This window comes from Chenopodium album, chromosome 24, assembly GCF_948465745.1.
Source record: "Chenopodium album chromosome 24, dcCheAlbu1.1, whole genome shotgun sequence".
Taxonomy (NCBI): Eukaryota; Viridiplantae; Streptophyta; class Magnoliopsida; order Caryophyllales; family Amaranthaceae; genus Chenopodium; species Chenopodium album.
In genome coordinates this window covers 10,266,607-10,287,647 of record NC_137857.1, presented here as the reverse complement: position 1 = coordinate 10,287,647, position 21,041 = coordinate 10,266,607, and the positions used below count along the sequence as shown (strand labels likewise).

Sequence of the window (21,041 nt, the reverse complement as noted above, 5' to 3'; positions counted from 1 at the left end):
CACAACAATGCCAAATGAGCCCTTTATTAACAATTTAATGAAATTAAGTTATAAAACGGTAAAATTCTTAAACTAGGGATTTCAACGCGCGCGATATATATATAACTAACCCTTTAAGAAGAATTATCATCAATATTCATTAAGCCTTATGTCAGTTTGTGTAATATTTCATCAAAACTGTTTACATATAAACGATAAATGTGTTGGATGTTGTATCGTTGTGCAATGTTCTAAATTTTAGTTGCACAATGTTCTAAACATTAGTTGATTTACTTTGATTTATGTAGAAATATAAAGGTGTATTAAATTTCTTATTAGGAAGATTAAAACAAAAAGAAATTTAGAGAGTTAAAGATGGAATTACACATAAGATTGAAACAAAAAAAAAATATTGAGAGTTAAAGATGGATTCAAACATAACTTTATAAACATAACTTTTGAAATCAATTTAGGGAATTCAAGAGACAATTATAAGGCTTTTGAAATCAAATGGGGGCAATTATGTAAAAGAATATTTTTAGAGATATAAGTGTCCATGCACTATTCATCAGAGTTTTCTTAAACTTCTTAGGGATATGGGGCCACATTTTATATAATTTATTTTTAAGAGGATTACCATTTCGGCATTTCTGTGACTCACAAATCGAGGATCACCGTTGAAAATTTCTAAAAATAAAACTACTACTAACATTGTTATTCTCCAAAACAATTCATTAACTACCTTAATTCAATTATTCAAAATAAAATAAAAAGAAAAAACTATTCAAAAATTAAAAAAGAATAAAATAAAAAACAAAAAAAATTAAACATGAAAAACAATATCATTCCATTTCCATACAACATATATCCCGTGCTGCCGTGCATAGTACGGGTACAAACTAGTATATACTTGTATAATTTATCGAACATTGCATCATTATTTCCTTACACAACTTGAAATTAAAAATTCATTCTATGGAAAATCAAACTTGTGAAGCAATCGATTTAATTATGTATCAACCTGAGATCGATAAACTTAAAAGTTCACATTCATAATCAAATCATTCAAAGCGTCAAGCACCAGGAGGGTTAAAACCTTGATATCCACCAGGAGAAACATGAAATGGATCTGGTATATACTCCGGGTAACTAGCTTCAAGTAAATGGCGACCTGTTGTAGATTGGCGCCCATCCTTGGACTCTGGTAAACAAAAGTGAAAGTTTTATTAGTGTAGTTACAAGACATTTCGTACTTAAACCCGATGTTTTAACTCTAGAAGCTACTTGTAACCATTAATATATGTCGCATTACATGTTTTTATTTATTTATTTTTTTGTCTTTTTATTTGCAACCAAAACTGATATTCGTAAAACCGTAATACTCTAATAGATAAAATAAAATGATAAGAGTAAAATAAAATAGATAATAAAATAAGAAAAAAGGTATTTTGTTTGATAAATTTGACTTTTCAAAATATCCCTCTAAAAATGCAAAACTACATATCTTTTAAAGATTAAATATTTTTCGGACCTATAATAACCAACAGTTATTCCTATAAAAGATAAAAAATTACCCTTGAAACTAAAGGTACGTTCTATTCACCTGATTTTAGAACTTTTTGAAATTATTAACCCTTATTAGAACTTATTTTAGTTATAAATTAAACTTGGGTAGCTCTGATTAACCCTTATCACAACTTATCTGAACTTAATTAATCTAAACTTATCTGAACTTATTAACTCGTATGTGAACTAATTTGAATTTATTAACCCTGACATAAGTGAAAATAAAGTAAACAAAACAGGACCTAATTACTCATGCCACATTAAAAAAAAAAAAATAAATAAATAACCACCATCGTTTCAAACAATAAAAATTACCGTCAATAAAAACTGTTTTATTTTTTCAAAAAACAAGGAAGAAGGGAGGGAAAAAGGAGGAAGGGGGAGGTGAGCTCCATTTTCCCTTCAAATCTCTCCAATTTTAAAGGGATTATTCTAATTAAAAGGAGGGAAAAAGAAGGAAGGGGAAGGAAAGGGAGGGAGTCATTTTCCCTCTTTTTTTAATAAGAATAATCCCTTTAAAATTGGAGAAATTTGGAGGGAAAATGTTGCTCACCTCCCCCTTCCTCCTTTTTCCCTCCCTTCTTCCTTTTCCCCTCCCTTCTTCCTCTCCTTCCTTCTTTGCTATCCAAATAAAGCGTTGATCATACATGTTGTCTTAGGAAAAAAAAATTAATCGGTTCAAAATACAAAGGAACAATGATCTTTCAATAAAAAAATACAAAGGAACAATGATTATCTTGTTGCCATGTTTAGTTTTTCATTTTTATTATCAAAAAGTTTATTAATTTTTTTTATATAGGCATTATTATTTACAGAAATAAAATTACTACGTATAAGTTACGAGTATGCTAAAATAATAAACCTCTGTAAAAAAAAAAAAAAAAAAAAAAAAAAAAAAAAAAAAAAAAAAAAAAACTCACCAGCATGTAGGTTGTAGCGGTCAGACTCAACCAGGAGTCGAGTTGAAACCGCAGAGGAGAAGAGAAGAGTGAAGGCTACAAGGATGCCAACAAGATAAACTGATTTTGATGAGATCATCCTACTTTTTTTTATGACACATATCATCCTACTTATTTTGTCTCTGTGAAAGACTCAAACATGCATTATTTATAGCCCGTCGACACTTGAGAGTAGGGGTGTCCTTATCAACCCGGTCCAACTTAACCCGAATCGAACTTAAACCGAGTGCAACTAGGTAGTGGCAGACCATGATTTAATACATAGTGGGTCACAATTCACCACTATCCACTGATGATATACACTTTTGCACCATTTAAAAAAGTACTAGATAACTCCAAAATACTACATCTGTTAATTTTTATGTGCAACTTTAGGTACTCCCTATGTGTTTTTTTAAGTGTTATAGTTTGACCGACACATAGTTTTAGGCAATTTAATTGATGTAAAAAAAATAAGAGGTAAGTGGAGTATTTGGAGTATTAAAAATTGTAAGAGAAAGATAATGGGGTTAATATTTTTTGAAAAATAATGAATGTGAGAGAAAAGATATAATAAAAAAGTGGTAGTGAGTTTGATTGGAGACCATGAAAGGATAGTGATATAATATTTTAATGTAGCTTTTTGCCAAAAAAAAAGGAAGTGTAACACTTAAAAAAACACGGAGGGAGTACTAGTTGTTGGCCCGTGCGCGGTCCCCCAATTTGGTGATCCATACTTGGTGATTAATGTAAAATTATTCGATGTAATATGTGCAGATTATTTCAATTCTAATGTTTTATTTGTAATGAAATTAAGTATAGTTGTTAACATTGATCAAAGTTGAAATCTGATGGAATAGATTGTGCTGCAAAGGAATTAATGTAATAAATGGATATGTTGATTAAAATCAATGAAAAGGACAAAATTATATCGGTATAAGTCTGTGAGGGGGTGATTAGAGGATTGGTAAACTGGGTGATGTAATCAAGGTGATCGGAGGATTGGCAAATTGGGTGTTGCGATGGATGTTGCGATAGACTTGGATATATATACCCCAAAGCCTGGTAATATCATCACCACAAACAAAACTTAGACCTTTGACTCTTACATAGACTTGGATCCATCGATACACATTTTCAAGCAGACAAGCACTTGATCTTGAAACCTTAGACAACAACCCTTTATATTTGCCTATCTTACTACATTGCGTGTGCTGTTAGAGCAACAATTGGAATGTAAACACTTGTTCCTGATTCCAATCTTCGATTCTCTTTCGTTGCTTCATAGCCAACCCATCTGTGTCATCTGCAGTCACAAGACTGTATATTGTAGGGAAATCAGGAACTTATTAACTATTCTGAATACATTGGATAATTAGTATAATTCAATGAATTATGTTACCTGACAGTCCATCAGCTTTAAGTCAAATGGAGGGAAATTCCGGCTTAGAGTTGAAATTACACTTGCGCTGCTCCTGGTAAGCACCAGCCACTTCAAATTCCACAAACCCAAAACTTAAACTTTGATCCACATGAGCTCATAGTTTGGTAATTAAAAAAAATTAGACAAAAAAAGACATTCAACTAAATCAAAACCAAGAATTTCGAACCTACATTATTCATTATTCTTTCGAATTTGGATGACACCACTCTTAATTGGGCCAAAACCTTCCCCAATAAGTCTATCATAGGCACTCTTTGTCTTCCTTAGATTTATTTCGTAGGCTTTTTATTTTTTCCCTTTAATAAAATGAGCATTTCATTCCTTGCATATGATCATTGCATTGCAAAAAAAAAAAAAAAAAAAAAAAAAAAAAAACCCTTGTAGCCCATTATACCGTCTTCATCCTTTAAATATGCAATCCCTTTCTTGATAAACCACTTTGAGCCTCGTCTAATGATAAACCTTTCTTTCTTCAACACACATCTACTTAACCTCGGGATGGGATGGTGTGCAACTTATGCAAGTTCTAAATACAAAGTTTGAGTGATTTTACCAAAAAAAAAAATTTTAAAAAAAAAAAACAAAAAAAAATAATAAAAGTGTACAAAAGGGCAAGTGTTCCAATGTCTTTGATATGAAAATATCTTTGATAAGAACACATCTCGGATTGCGTGTCTTATCGAGTGCTCGGTACTGTGCCTGAGAAACATGAATGCCAAGTGAGTGATAGACCGCATGATTGGGATTGCCCACACTAATAAAAAATGCGAATATGAAAAAATGCAAAAGCAAAATAAATAGAGAGCAAAAAAAAAAAAAAAAAAAGAAAGAGAGCTCAAAAGTGAGAAAACCTCAAGCATGAAAATATAAAGATTCAAAAAGCAAAGTTGCACACCTTGGGGGCTTATCTAGGGTCGTGAGCCTTTATCCCCTTCTTCTTCAACCTTTAGCCTAACCACGTTACAACCCTTAAAAAGACCTTTTTGAGGTATACACGCACTTGTGCGAGATTCGGCTAGAGCTACGTTTGGCCTGATTCCTAACGGATACGTAGGCAACCTCACATTGGGGTGCGGCCGTTATAAAAATGCATTTATATTCACATTCACACACTTACACCATGATCATATCAAAGGATCTCCAATGCTCATCCCTATTCACTTAGAGCTAGACTTGGGGGCTTGATCCTTACATCATTAGCCTACCTAGCCTAAGAGTCATCATTATTTGACTCTTATCAAATAATACTTTTCCATACACTTAGCCTTTGCAGCCTAACTTTAGTGTCATTTTCACACACTACATAGATACATGACCAAAAGACCTTCCCTTAGGAATCCTTTGTCATGAAGTTCTAACATAATGTTGAAGCATGCTTTGTCATATCAACATCACTCATCACTCATAATCATCATTGCATCAAGAAGTATGAAGTGCTTAGCCTCCGTGCCTAAGTTACCTAAATACTTTCATAATCGAGTCAACTAAAATAGTTTAGGATGAATTAATCCTTGTGTTTTGGGTGTTTTTGTCCCTCGGGAGAGTTACAACTCGAAGACTGGTCCGGTGCGGCCTGTACCTGCAAAACAAACGGAGACACCGGTTGGTAGGTGCTTCGCCTCCGACGGTCAAGTTAGTAACTTGAAAGGAGAGAAAAAGGTGCGGAAATTTAGGTGGGTATCTGCTCGGATTCCAAGCTCAGATGTCTCTATCAAAGGGACAGTTTGTAATAAATGGTAAAAACGTGCCCTCCAAAAGAAGGGAATCTCCCTATTTATAGGAACCTCGGGGATTGTGCCCCTGATTAGGTCACAGAACCCTAATCAGGGGTGGGCTGCGCCGCATTGCGGCTTTCTCGGGATTTGGGCCTCAAGGCCGTCATTTCCCAAATATCTGGAATGACACGTGTCAAGCAGGGATAGGTCCACTTTGGACCACCCTGGGGCTGACACGTGTCACCCTCTGATTGGAAAATTACCCTAAAAACCTTGCACCTTGAGGGACAGTATTGAACGCATATACTTTGCCTAAGCTCATTCGACATGCACCATCAAACACTTCGATTCTTTTTCACGTCATTCTTTTTCGGGAGAAAGTCGGTACCCTCCACAAAAATGACGGAATTTTTTTGTTTTTTTGAGTCATGTACACGAGTCGTACATTGAGTCACGTCGTGTCATATCACATCGAGTGGGGTCTAACACATGCGTCAAACGCTTCGAGTCGAGTCATGTCAAATCTATGAGTCAAGCAACACTAAGCCTTAGGTCAACCCTAAGATAACTAAAAAGATTAGCAAAGTCTTATAGTCTGAAATATAGATGCAGGTACATTCCAGCGAGCAACAATATTTCCGGATTTTTTCGAAAAATCGCGAATACAGATATATGAGATTCTTCCAAGATGAGAGAAGTTTGAGCAAAATTTTATGGAGATGAAGAGCTTTAATTTGCAAAAGATTTGAGCAGGTTTGGTTGTAAGGAAACAACCAAATTGAAAGTTCGGAGTAAAACCAGGCAATGAGCAGCAGCAGCAGAATTGAAAAATAAATCTGTCGCCAAACGACAAGGTTGTCGCCTGGCGACAGAGCGATATCGCGGCGACAAGCACTTTTGGCTTGCGCTGGTGCGGCGACAGGTCACGTGGCTTCATGATGTGGTGATATAGACCTGGTTCAGCAATTTCGGGTTCCTTGGTACGCCAGTTAGCCCCTCTAAGCAATTTGATATGATTAAGTAGTCGGCTCGATTATAATCACAATGAGTGATCAACCTGACAAAAGATCGTCTCACTTAGCTTAAAGCGCCTAAGCATTGGCTCATCACAAGCACCGAAGTAACGGTTCACAATAATTTCCTAGGATGGAAGAAGATTTGAAGATTCAAGAAGACGAAGCTTTCAACAGGGGGGCTTTAAAATGTAAAGGGTCTCACTTGGATTTGAGAAGGACGGTTTGAGATGAAGCGACCTTCAATAGCTTTCACTATGATTGGGGAGGTTATTATTAGATTTGAGAAGAACGATTCAAGATGAAGCGGTCTTTGATAGCTTTCGCTAAGATTGTGAAAGTTATCACTTGATTTGAGAAAATGGCACGAGATGAGCAATCTTTGACAACGCCCGCTAAGATTGTGGAAGTTGTCACCTATATTTGAGAAGAGCGGTTCATAATGAGGCGGTTTTCGACGACATTCGCTATGATTGGGAAGGTTGTCACCATGATTCAAGAAAAAGATCGAGATGTAGCAGCAATGATAGACAGTGTTCTCTAGGATGTGGAGTGTTGTCACAAATTCTGAAGATAACGAAATATGGTCACCTTTGACGATCTCTCGAGATAAAGAAGAGATTGTCTATACTGGCGACGTACTGTCGTGGCGACGTGCTGCCACAACCCTGAAGATGACGACGTACAGTTATTTTCGACGATGTTCCCGAGATACCGTAGAGGATTGTCACCAAGAAATGTTGAAGATGACGACGCAATGTTACCTTCAAAGATGGCGTTTTCTAGCTTGTAGAAGGTCGTCAAAACAACGAATCGGTTACTCTAGAGACGTGTGCTCGACGGTGCAAGATATGCGTTTCTTAACTCTTTTATCTGTTTAACTAACATTGTTTTACAGGTACCGGCGTTACAAGAATGATTTAGGATTGCAGAACGTTCTAAATCATTCTCCGTCCCTATCGATGCTTTGACTTTTGTTTTCGAAACCTAAGTTTCTCCAAACTCAGTCATGGTGGGGGCTTCCGTAGACACCTATTTGTGTCTCCCCAAAACCAAACCCAGTGATGAATACCTTTCGCGTCGAACCATAATCGAATGAGGTGAAAGTGTTGAAAATCAAGTGTTGCGGTTAGTTTTTATTAAAAATCCTGCTTTCTGTTTTCGAAAACTTGCTCTATTTTATAAAAATGTCCAATACAGTTTAGTTTGGTCCATGATAAGGGTCCAATAATAGTGTAGTTGGATGGGGCTTGAAAAGAAAAGACCTTTCCAACGATATATTATAAGCCCAATTCTGATGAATAATGAGGAAGTTATGGCCAAAATACTAACTGGGCCCAAACCGGATTTTACCTACGACCCAATGATCATGAGGAGGGTCCAAAGGTTTAATCCTATTCCTAAACTAATTAGGATTGATTAGAATCTTCTATAAGATTCTAAAAGATCTTAATTATCCTTTTTTGAAAAGATAAGATTAAGGAATTTGATTTAAATATAAAATTTCCTTTATTATAAAAACTTTCCTTTTTTAAGTCCTAATTCTATTCGAATTTAAAGATGTCCAAAGACAGTCAGATATTATTTTTGTGCCTCATATTTTTTATCCAAATTTTATATGGTTGGATAGATCTTAAAATTATCTTTCCAATGATATATTATAATAATTATTCCGACTATAACGAAAAAGATATGAAAGGAATACGAAACTCTATCCAAAACTGACACCGTCCTACTATTTCGGTCATATCTTTTTATCTACATAAGATTTTAATCTTATTCTAATTGGGTTGGAATTAGACTTCAAGAGCTTTCTAACGACGTATTATATGCCTTATTTGAATTTCTGGATCAAAAGATATGATAAAAACAAAATACGCAAGAACTGGTGTCTACGAGTTTTATTTCGATTCGAATTCGGATTCTTTTCTTTATTCTTCGACCCTATTTTTTCCTATAAATAGAGGTCATATCTCCCCTTTTTCAATCATCAACTCTCATCAAGAATTACTTGATTTCTCTCCTCTCTCTTTCTAAACTAGCCTTTTATTAAACACAATTCCGCATACACAAGATCTAGAAACACCTAGCCAAGTTTGAAGTTGCCTTCGCCCTAGACGTGAAAAGTTGATAATTTCTAAGGGTTTGGTCCCAAATCCAGTATAAACTTTTTAACTCTTTCTCTTTCAATTCATTAATTTTATTATTTTTATTGAGGTTTACTAACGCGTGTATTTTGTTATTCGAAAGAGGTACGAGGCATCAAAGTATGTGATCTTATTGCTTTATTCTTGTAGAAAGCATGCTTAAATTATTTTAATTCCTAGTATCATGTTAGGATATTATTTATTGCTTTCTAGAAACATTTTTAGGGTGCCTCTTATTATTTCTAATATCATGTTATCATGTTAATACCATGTTAGGTTTAAAGCTTTGATCTTTAATGCTTAGTGACATGCTAGGATTTGTTATTAATCATGTAAGTATCATGCCTAGGATCTTGCTATTATTATTAAGCTTTATTATGCCTTATCATTATTATGATTATTATGATGATTATTATTATGTTGCTTGATTATTATTTATTTTATTGTTATTGCTTGATCACGCCTTTTATGCATGTTTAAAGGGAATTTGTACTTGAAATCACCTCTAATAAGATAATTAATAATTTGGTTTAGGCTAATATGATATTAATACAAGTGATCGCCAATAATAGATTTATTTGTGCATTAATATTCAACCAACATAGATAAACAGGTTAGGATTAATATGATGTTTGCATGTTAGTCAGAAAGCGCACATGAATACGAGTAGAATAAAGTAGAGGCCTATTTTATAGGGCAGGTTCTTTCTTTTGTAGATTGGTTACGTACCCTCATCCCCGAACCCTATTTGGTTCAAGACCTTAATTATGGAGTTGACGATCTCCTGGATCGTTAAGGGGTGTAACCTTCACCTCGTGATTGGTTTACAAGTTCTTGAAACTTGTTGGCGACTCTTTTGCTCTAGCTTTCTTCCCTTTGGAACGCCACCATACTTTAGTGTATGACCACAGTGGGGTTCAAGCTTGGGGTTATGATGCTTGAAATATTCCCTACAATGTTTGACGCTTCTGACAGTCAGAATATGAGTGAGCCTAGCATGGCAACTTATTCAGATTCTCCTTCTCGATTATCTCATTCAGGTGAGCGCCCTGCGCACACTCCTCCTGCTTCTCTTGCTTCTTCCCCCATTCTTTTGCAAATGGTTATGCCTTTTGATTGCTCCCCTACTGTGAGCAGGACGGGCATTACTGCGACCTGCTAAGAGTAGTGTTTTTCGCTCTTTTTGGTCCAGGCCTCGCCCTGATTTCTTTGACCCTTATTGTGAGCTGGGGCTTGTTATGCATGGGATTCCTTCGTCCCATCGCACCTGTTTAAGGATGTGCACAATGCGCCACATACAGTTGGCTGATGCAGTTAAGGCTAACCCCCCTGACGTGTCCCTTGTTAGCCCTATTCCCCATGTCCAGCCTTTAAACAGTTTTCCTTGGCTTGATGACATGGCTGATGTGAATCGATTTGACCATTATGTAGTGCGAGGTGGCAGCGATGTGACTTCATCACTGTCTCCCTCTCCAGCTGTTAACTCGAGCAGGATAGCTAAGTCTCCTAGTGATCGTTTTTATGACAGTCAGCCTACTTATGTGGTGGAGCCCGTAGAGGAGGGCAAGCCTGATTTCTTTTTGGATGACAAAAGGCATGGTCCTAAGGACTGCGTGCTGGATTCCAACTAGCGTAAGGATACCAGGAGGTTGAATCTTGCATTTGTGGGATAGAATTTTATGGGTTTGGTCGAGGTTATGAGCTAGTTTTGCCTGCTGAGGGTGCGAAGCTGTCTACTCCCCGTCTCCCCCTGCTAGTCACATTGTAGTGTTTGCTTCCCAGCTGGACTTGGATTTGAGGTTTCCCCTTGACCTTACTCTGGAGAAGGTGTTTTGCGCTTTCAACTTTTGCATTGCTTTTCTGCACCCTGCTTCTCTACATAACTTGATATTCTTGCTGTGGTTTATGTGGTTACAGAGGTATCTTGAGTCTTTACACCTATTTAAGCCTTTAATGAAAAGGTATGCTTCTGATTCTGAGTCTGGACGGTATTACGTGGCTTACAAGGAGGGTAGTATTTTGTCCTACCCGAAGCTTGGTCGCTTCCGGGACTGGATTGGAAAATTCTACTGGGTTAAGGTGCTTTCCTCTTTTGCTGTACCACACAACTTCCAGGAGATTTGCACCAACATGGCTGGGGTTACTGTTTCTCCATTTGAGCATGTTCTTGAGACATAAGCCTTTGATGCTTTGCTAGGAGCGGGAACGGGTGATGCGAAGTTTCCCAAGATTTGGCTTCCTAACTCTTTGTACATTGTAGGCAATGAGCAGCTATCTGCCATGCGTTTATGCTCTACACATGAGTCTAGTAAGTTTTGTTTCTTTTTTTTTTTGTTTTTGTGCATTTTATGAGTGCTCTTCTTCTTTTCTTTTTCTGCCTTGTTCCCTTATGCTTTTTGTCTCTTGGCCACCTAATTTTCAGGTTATGAGAATCTGACAGGTGCATTCTTGGGTTGGCTAACAATTGGAAAGATCTCCTTACTGCCACTCCTGATAATCCCCCAGAGCTCTTTGAGACCTTAGAGGTTTATGCTGGCTCTCTGAAGAAGGAGGTGCGCTTGGCTCCAGCTGAACTGCATGCTATCTTTGGTACTATGACAGCTACTGACCGCGTAGGGTCTAGCCGTGTTAAGGCTGAGCCTTCCTCTTCCACTATTGGGAGTCGGCGTGAGACTCGTCCTGCACCCAGGGAAGTTGCTTCGGGGACTGAGGCGTTAGTGGCGCGGGATGCTTCTCCTGAGAAGCAGCCTGCTGCTGCTTTCGGCCAGGTGGCACCTCAAACTTCTGTGGCAAAGGAGCCACTTAACCAAGCTTTTGATGATTCAAAACATAATGCTGATGATTTTGCGGATAGTGTCTTAAGTTCCCCTCTAAGGAGGTTTAGACTACTGAGCATGTTCTGCTCTTTTCTACTGATGTCGATGCTACTGTTGTTTCTAAGGACACTAGTGGTCCTTCTGCTGATGCATTCGATTTTTAGCTCCCCGATGAAACTATGATGGAGCTTCCCAGGATTCCACCTTGCCCTTTCGAGCTACGAGGTCGTTTGCGGAGCGCTATTAGGGGTGGGAATTCTCAACCTAGCAGCACTCACAAGCAAGATCAGCCAGTCATAGATTTGGAGGATGATCCTGTGACCTCTCCCACTACTGACGTCGATCAGCTTGATACTAATAAGAAGGCTCAGACTTCTTCGGCCCTTAATCCTTTTGCCTCTCACTCTGCCAACACTGGGCTTCCGGGTGAGAACGCTGGTAGGGAGGCTAGCACTCAGAACTCCAGCTAGCTTAACCGTTACGTTCACCAATTTTTGGGTGATGCCTTTGAGAATCCTCTTTCTGCGACCTCAATCTCTACTGGAGGCACATTTCGCCATACTAGACCTGTTTAGGGAATTTTTACCCTATATAAATGGACCAATGAGGAAGTGCCACGTGTCAGAGGCTGGCAGGTCATCCTTGGCCAATCTCCAGCTGACACGTGGCCTCTCCAGATATTCTCGTAGAATTGCGGCCTTCAAGGGCCCAATTCCCCAAAATCCGCTATTTGGCGGCGCAGCCCATCAGTCCTAGGTCATTCTGACCTAGGGAGGGGCACTTTTCCCAATGACCCTATAAATAGGGAGATATTCCCCAAAATTGGGGGATATTCAGAAATTTACTATCATTTATTACATCCTACTTTCTCTCTCATCAGAGAACTCCTGAGCTTGGAATCCAAGCAGATCCCCACCTAAATTTCCACACTTTTTACTCTCCTTCAAGTTACTAACTTGAGCGTTGGAGGCGGAGCACCACCTATCCGGTGTCTTCGTTGTTTTTGCAGGTACAGAGCCAGCAGGACCAGTCTTCGAGTTGTAACTCTCCCAAGGGACAAAAACACCCAAAACAAGACCCATAGAGCTCTTTGAGGTGCCTGTTCATGCTACGCTCCGTCACTTGACGTGCCGTGCTGGGGCTGAGAATGCTCTTTTCAGTCCTACGATGAATGTTAGGGCTAATGAGTTCTTGTTTGTAGACAACCCCCAGAATGGCGGCACTCTGGGGTATCATCATACTCAGGGAGTTCGTCTCCTTGCTGACTCTACCAGCAGCTCAGTCAGCCTCCTGGTGGCCACTGCATGTCGTGATCTGCAGAAGGTTAGCCTCTGGTCTTAACCTTTCCTTTTCTAGCTTTGGTCTCCTTTTCCTGCTTATTCTCTTATTTATGCCTTGGCTTATTTTTGCCCTTTTTGGTTTTTACCTTAGCTTATTCTTTTCTTTTTTGCTTACTTGCAGCTCATAAAGTCTGTTGGTGACTTGTCCAATGCCTTGCTTATAGTGGAGAATGGGTACCAAAACCAAGGTCTGGCCCTTACTCAGAAGAATTTAGAGGTCCAGCAGGCTCGTTCTGAAAGGGATGTGATGGTCAGTGTGGTGACTCCCCTGAGAGAGAGGGCGGAAGCCCTACAACTTTAGCTCGGAGAATTTCAACTCACCAAGACCAAGCTGACAGACTGCGAGGAGCAGCTGAGGACCTCTCAGAGTGCAAGCGTTGGAGGCGGAGATGGCTAATTTACGGGCTGAGCAAGTGGCTGAGCTTAAGGCTGTTAGAAAAGATGCACTTAGGTCCTTTGTGCTTTATCCTGCTTTTGCCAAGTTGCTTGCCGATCGCCATGATGAAGGCTGGGAGGCCGCAGCCCGCTGCGTGAGTAGTCTGTATGGTGAGGGTGAGGAACAACAGGTTCATTTTAATGCCTTCTGGGCTAAAGTTGAGGCTGCTGGGAAGCTAGCCTGTTTTATTTGCTTGCTGCCCACCCCCGTGTTGCGAACTACAAGGTTCCAGATCATGTCGTGCTAAATTTAGAGGTGCCCCTGTGCCCTGACATTTCTGCGGCCATCGGGGTGGAGACCTTGGCTGGTGGGCAATAATGGTTTTTGCAGTTGTCACCTTCCTACTCCAGCGGTTCATTTGAGTTTCTCTCACCCGGGTCTGTGGTCACTAGGTAGCTTTTGTTACTATCTTTGGGGTGTATAGCCGCCAAAGACTATGTTTTCTCCGTGCTTTCTTATAACACTCTACCTTTTTATTGCTGGGCCAGACCTGCTTAACTTGAACTTTGTATGTTCTTAACTATTTTGCTGAATGTTTCCTTGTCCAGGTGGACGAGGGTTCAACTTTATGAATACTGTAACCTTCCTGCTGAATATTTACTCTGCCCTAGTGGGTAGAGGTTCAGCTTTATATGGTATGTACTTGATAATTTCTCTGCTATTCCATCCATTACTTGTCTCATAGTTTGCGTGCTTGTATGGATATGATGTTGGGCCATAGTGTATAGTAGTACTTAGACCTTGGCTCAGCATCCCCTTCTTCATGCTCGGTGGAGCCTCGTAGGTTGGGCCTCCCCGTTTTTCTAACTTTGCTTTTTGGCTTAATTGCAGAGGGCCTTCTCATTTTTTGGTCTCTTGTTGTACTTAGCGGAAACTTTGATGCTTGTGCATTATGTACTCTACTTAGTTTTACTCCTTTTATCTTGTTCATGTTATATGCTTGTGCATTATGCACTCTACTTAATTTTGTGGAGACTTACTTGCATCTTACTTAGATTATTTGGTTGTGGCCTGTTTGGACATCATTTAGCCTGTTCTGCTGTGACTTATTCATGTTTCTCAGCCTTTTTGCTGCTCGTTTTATGTCTTTCAGTTTTTGTTGTTGTGACTTGCTTATGTCGTTCAGCTTGTTTTTGCTACCACTTATTTGTGTCATTCAGCTTGTTTTGTTGTGACTTGTTTATGTCATTCAGCTTGTTTTGATGCGACTAATTTATGTCGTTCGGCTTGTTTTGCTGCGACTTGCTGTTTTATGCCTCTTATCTTTGTAAGGGCTTATCATTTGTCCATCTCCTCTTCTCCCCTTCAAAGAGGTGAGTTGGGTGGGACTAAGAGAACCTTAGTGTTGCCCGCTCAGCTCATCTTTTTGTGCTTCATTTGTCCTTCCCTGCTCAAGTTGAACGCGTTAGGCGTCCCCGAGGTGGTGCCTTGTTTTACTTTGAGCAGGTAAGGTAAACTTCAGGGAAAGGCGTTCTTCTCTGCCTAATGCTGTTTTGTTACACCATATTATGGTGCTTCCTGCTTTCAGCACTAGTATGGCTTTTTCTGCATGTTAGTGTGTGATGCTAAAGCATAACATATTTAAACAAGTTTATGTAATATACTCCTCACGTGGAGGCTCGTATTTCATTGAATTGAAATGGCTTGAATGCCTTGATTAACATGATATGGACTAAACAAAGCTCTTGCATAATTAAAGTAAAGTTTTCCGATTTTTACTTAGTTACTTGCTTTTTTAAACAAAGTACTTCTTTAACACATCAGCATTCAAACTATTCCTTAAGAAGTGACCTTCTTGATCTGCGAGGAGGAAAGCATCGGGTACCACTTGTTCATGAATGATGAAGGGGCCTTCCAAATTGCCTGACAGCTTTCCGTGCTGGTTTCCTCTCCCCACTGTTGATGTCCTTCTGAGGATCAGGTCTTCGGGTAGCAATTCTCAGTGCATGACTCTCTTGTTGAAAACTTTAGAAATCTGCTTTTCTAGGCTGCCAGCTTGAGAGCTGCTTTTAGCCTCAAATCTGGCAGAACATCCAGCTCCTCTAGCATGCGCTTTCCATTCCCTTGCTGCTCGTAGTGTTGTATCCTCAGGCTGGGGATTTGCACTTCCACTGGAACAACAGCATCTACCCCGTATGCCAGGGTGAAAGGGCTTTTTCCAGTAGATTCTTTCTTAGTGGTTCTGTTTACCCATAACACTTCTTGGACCAGGTCATCCCAGAGGCCTTTATGTTCCTCCAGCTTCCTTTGTAAGGCTGTTAAGATCAGCTTGTTTGCCGCCTCTGCTTGGCCATTGCTCTGCGGGTGGCAGACTGAGGCACTTGCATGTTTGGTGCCCATTTCCTCCAAGTAATCTTTGATGGTGTCGCAGTCGAACTGACACCCATGATCAAAGACTATGCACTGCGGCACCCCGAACCTTGTTATGATGTTCTTCCATATGAACGTTCTCACCTAGACCGCTTTTATGTACTTGGTGGGCTCAGCTTCGATCCACTTGGTGAAATAGTCTACTGCCACTATGAGATACTTCCTACACGCTGACCCAGTGGTGAAAGGTCCTAATATGTTCATTCCCCACTGAGCAAACGGGATTGGGCTGAGAATCGGGGTCAGATCGTATGCTGGTTGATTTATGACTGGGGAGTACTTTTGATACTTTTCGCACTTTTTGACATATGCCAATGCATCCTGTGTTAGAGTTGGCCAATATGCTCCTCTTCTGAGCATTTCCACTCATAAGGCCTTTCCACCAATGTGGTTGGCATATATTCCTGAGTGTGTTTCTTCCATGATCTTCTCTTGTTCCCACTCTAGGATACACCGTAGCAGTGGTTTTGAGAAGCCTTTCTTGTTGAGCTCCCCGTTAATTACCACATACCAGTTGGCATCCTTCTTGACTTTCTTGGCTTGCACTTTGTCATCTGGCAGCGAGCCATGAATCTTATAAGTTAGTATGACTGTAAACCTTGCTCACTGCTGCCCGATGCAATTTACCTGCTCACTTTCTGCAATGCTGCTCTCCTCTAGGACTTACACCATGGCTGTCCTTGTGAGGCTTTGTAGGATGGAGCTAGCTAGCTTTGATAATGCGTTAGCTTGGGAATTTTATGCTCTAGGGACCAAGTCTATCTGAAAATGCATTAGTTGAGCCACCTGCTCTTTCACCTTGGTTGTGTACTGTAGACACCTAAAAATGTCTCCCCAAAACTAAACCCGATGATGAACACCCTTCACCGCCATTATTGGTCGGGTTGAGTATTTAATATTTGGAGTGCTTAAATCCATGTTTCTAACCAATCCATTTCATAAACCAATCCATTTCCTAGCTCATTTCCCTAAACCATAACTTACTTTCCACTTTTCGTATCCACGTCACAAACCAAGCTAAACTGATTTTATGGCTATATATTTTTGATCCAATTATTATTTGGATGGATAGGCCTTGAAATAAGTTTTCCAACCATATATCATAAGCCCAATTCCGAGCTATAACGAAAAAGATATGAGCAAAACACTAACTCGGCCCAAAACCGACACCCTTCCACTAAAACGATCATATCTTAAAAGTTATGATGATTTTAAAAAGGGTAAAAACCTTATTCCAAGTTACGGATCAATAGTTATGATGATTTTATGGAAAGTAGACTTGATAAGCTTTCCAATGATATATCATATGCCTTATTCCAAGTTACGGATCAAAAGTTATGATGATTTTAAAAAGGGTAAAAACCTGGAATAATCATCGCGCACAGTGCAAAAGCACCGTGTCACGGGAGTTTGCCCCGTCTGACGATGGGATTCCCCGTGAAACGGTGCCTCTGGTGTGACATGGGGCAATTCCGTGTCTTTTCCGCGTAAACCCTTCACGCGTTTTATCCCCCCGTACCCTAATTATTTCCCACGTCACACTGTAGTCCACCGTGTCACGGGATTTTTCCCAGTCCGACGGTTGATTCCCCGTGACACGATGCCTTCTACCGTGTCGCGGTAGCCTTTTTTAGGGTTTTTATCTTTTTAGGGTTCCGTGTGTTCCCTCTGCTCATTTTCCCTATAAATAAGACCCTCATTTCTGCAGTTCGGGGCATCAAATCCTTCTCTCTTCCTCTCTTTTCCACCAAAAATCATTCTCTTCTCTTTCTCTCATATTCTAAGCCTCAAACCTATATTCCTAATTACATTATTTTTCCCTTAAGCACTCCAAGGAGTCCATACTTAACCCGAGGTTCCGTCCTTAAACCAAGGCGTGAAAGGTACAAATAACTGAGGGTTTGGACCAAATCAACTCTACTTTTATTCAATTTAATTATTTCAATTTGATTTATTTTTATTGAAGTTACTAACAATTTATTCATGATGTAGCAATTTAAAGGAACGCGCGGAATGTGAGTAATTAATTTAATTACTTATTTTATTTTATATTGCTAATATCATGATTAGGGTTATTTTTATTTGATTTGGACTAACGTTATTATTGTTGAATTGCTTCCAATATTAATGTTTATTCTATTATTATTATTTATGATCACCATATTTCATGTTTCAAGGGAATATGTAATTGAAAATCACGACTAATAAGATAATTTGGACAACCGGTTTAGGTTCCTTTAATCTTGTTATTTAATTAAGTGATCACTAATATTTTAGAATTATATGTTGCATTAATATTCAACCAATTTAGCTTAATAATAGTTTGGAACAAATTATTTTATTTGCATGCCTTTGAAATCGCAGGAATTACTTTTCACAATAAGAATCGAGTAGAGGCCAATACGGGAGAATGTGACTCCATGACTTACTTCGTACCATCATCCCCAATCCTCCTTTCGTGGTTCCGAACCATATGGAGTTAGTAATCTCATGGATTATGAATGGGGTGTAACCTTCACGGGTCAATCGTTGTTGCCTATCGTTGTCCCTTTTCGTGGTTGCCTTATAATGATCCGTGAACGGTTTACAAGTTCCTTAAAAACTTGTTGGCGGCTCCCTACTTTGCTTTGTCCCTAATCGTTGTCCCTAATCGTATGTCAATTGCCACTTCCTATGAGTGCCAAGTAGGGATGGCAATGGATCCGGATCCAACCCGGATCCATACGGATCTGGGTCTTCAAATTTTGGACCCATCGGATCCGGGTCCTACTGAAAAAAACGGATCTGGATCAGGGTCTGGCCCCTAGAACCGGACCCAAATCCGTTTATCCGTTTTTTAATTTTCTTTATTAAAAAAAAAATCTAAAACTTTGTTTCTTTATTAAAAATGTTGATGATATTAGTAGTGATAAAAATTAGTCATTTCAAAAGATGAATTTTGGATGCTCTTATCGGATACATAATCGTTGTTTTTTCACTTGCTCATTTGTGACATCGTACTTTTTTCGTTGTTTAAAATTTTTATTTTAAAATATAAATATACAAGTTGGTTTTTTACTCTGTGTTTATAGATTAGTTGTACAACATTAGTTTAGGTTTAACTTAGTAATCCGACGAAAGTTTGAAATGCATTTTTTAACCAAAACAATAAATTTATTCCAAAATATTAGGCAAGATATATTGGACTCGTTTTGGACCCGGATCCGGACCCAGATCCGTTGGACCCGTCGGATCTGGATTCAGGTCTCCATTTTCCAGACCCGACGGATCCGGGTCAGATCTGGATCCTCGTTACAAAAACGGATCTGAATCCGGGTCCATCTGAATCCGGTCCAGATCCGACCCGTTGCCATCCCTAGTGCCAAGTATATTCACAACATGCTTTAATGTAGGCGCACTTCGAACGACGCCTACATTGAGAAACATGAATGCTAAGTGAGTGATGGACCGCATGATCCGGGATTGCCTACATTGATTCAAAAGAATTAAAAAAATAAAAAAATAAAAAAAGCTTGCGAATTCAAAATTTTCAAATACACAATTGCATATCTTGGGGGCTTCTCTCGGGTCTTGAGCCTTTTTACCCCTTTCTTCCTTAAACCATCAGCTTAACCACATTACAACCCTTAAAAGACCTCTTTGAGATGTACATGTACTTGTGCGAAGTTCGGTTAGAGCTACGTTCGGCCTGATTCCTAACAGATACGTAGGTAATTAACCTCACATTGAGGTGCGGCCACATTCATATTCATATCTATGCATGATCGAGTTAAGAATATCCAATGCTTATCCCTACCCATTTAGAGCTAGACTTGGGGGCTTGAACCCACATCATTTTAGCTTACCAAGCCTAAAAGAGTCACCATCTGGACTCTTCTCTCATCTATTTCTATCACCATAGCCTTTGCAGCCAACCGTAGTATCACTCTCACACACATCACTCACACATACATGGCCCTATCATCATCCTTCCCTTAGGAACCCTTTATCATGAAATCTCGTTGCATGTTTCATCATCGTTCAAGACAATATACAAAGAAATATTGTATACTTGCTTAGCTTCCAAACCTAAGCAATATTCATTGTTTCATGCAACACATATGTTCTTAGCTCCTTGACCTAAGCAACGTTCATTATGCAATACTCATTGATATATGTGCTTAGCTTCCAGACCTAAGTTACGTTCAAGATCGCTTCTTTACACCATATATGATGCTTAGCTCCATGACCTAAGTCCATTCATCTATCATGTTACATGATATAATTGTCCTTAGCCTCCTGGCCTAAGAACATGCATCATGAATACATTATTTTAAAGACAAGAAATTTGATCCATGCGATTCATTTCGTCTTGCTCAACGAAGAAGTTCAAAAAATTTTCATAACTTTTCTTTTGGGGAAATTCAAAAAAAAGTTTTTAAAATTTTCTCATCAAGAGGAGTCGAAAATAAAACTTTTTTTTTCACGTCTTTCTTTTAGGGAGAAAGTCGGTACCCTCCACTCCATCTCATGACAAAAATTACGGAAAATTTTTGCTTTTGCATTTTCGGTTTCTTGTGTCTGCACACACACTCAAACTATACACACACAATCACAAGTTATACACATGCCATGTCATGTCGTGTCAAGTCAAACTTGGTCAAGTCAGTTGGTCAAGTTAATCATGCTCTATTCGAGTCCCTTGGCAAATTTTATTTTGCAGGTTTCAATTACAGCCCACGTCCGGGGACAAGCGGACCATTTATAGCCCACGTCCGGGGACAAGCGGACCATCTACAGCCCACGTCCGGGGACAAGCGGACCATTTACAGCCCACGTTCGGGGACAAGCGAACCAACTACAGCCCACGTTTGGGGACAATCGAACCTGCCAAAATCAGACAAGTCTTTCCTCAAGCATGGAAAGTATTATCTGGTGGATTTCTTCAAGCATAGAAAGCCTCCAAATTCATATGTTGACTTTCCTCAAGCATGGAAAGTATCATTCGGTAGATTTCTTCAAGCATAGAAAGCTATCAAACTCATCTCTCGACTTTCCTCAAGCATGGAAAGTATCATCCGGTGGATTCCTTCAAGCATAGGAAGCTACCAAACTCATTTGTCACCGATACACTGGTGTCAGATATGCATTCTATCCCTTTACTCTTTTATTTGTGGAACTAACATTCTTCTACAAGTATTGGCGTATACAGAGTGATTTAGGATCGCAGAACGTCTTAAATCATTCTCCGTCCCAATCTACTACTTTGACTATCGTTTTCGAAACTGACGTTTCTAC

The 21,041-nt window shown here is 39.3% G+C and overlaps 1 protein-coding gene across 1 annotated transcript; it reads right to left on the bottom strand.

The window, feature by feature from the left end:
- Positions 1-15,377: 15,377 nt before the first annotated feature.
- On the bottom strand, positions 15,378-15,734 carry LOC145610540 (uncharacterized). The gene has a single exon (XM_081665860.1). The coding sequence runs from the start codon at positions 15,732-15,734 to the stop codon at positions 15,378-15,380; it is 357 nt and encodes a 118-aa protein (XP_081521986.1).
- Positions 15,735-21,041: the final 5,307 nt, after the last annotated feature.

What these genes read in the sequence shown, in the direction of transcription:
- LOC145610540 (XM_081665860.1), bottom strand. Translation starts at nt 15,734, where the DNA reads ATGGGCACCAAACATGCAAGTGCCTCAGTCTGCCACCCGCAGAGCAAT.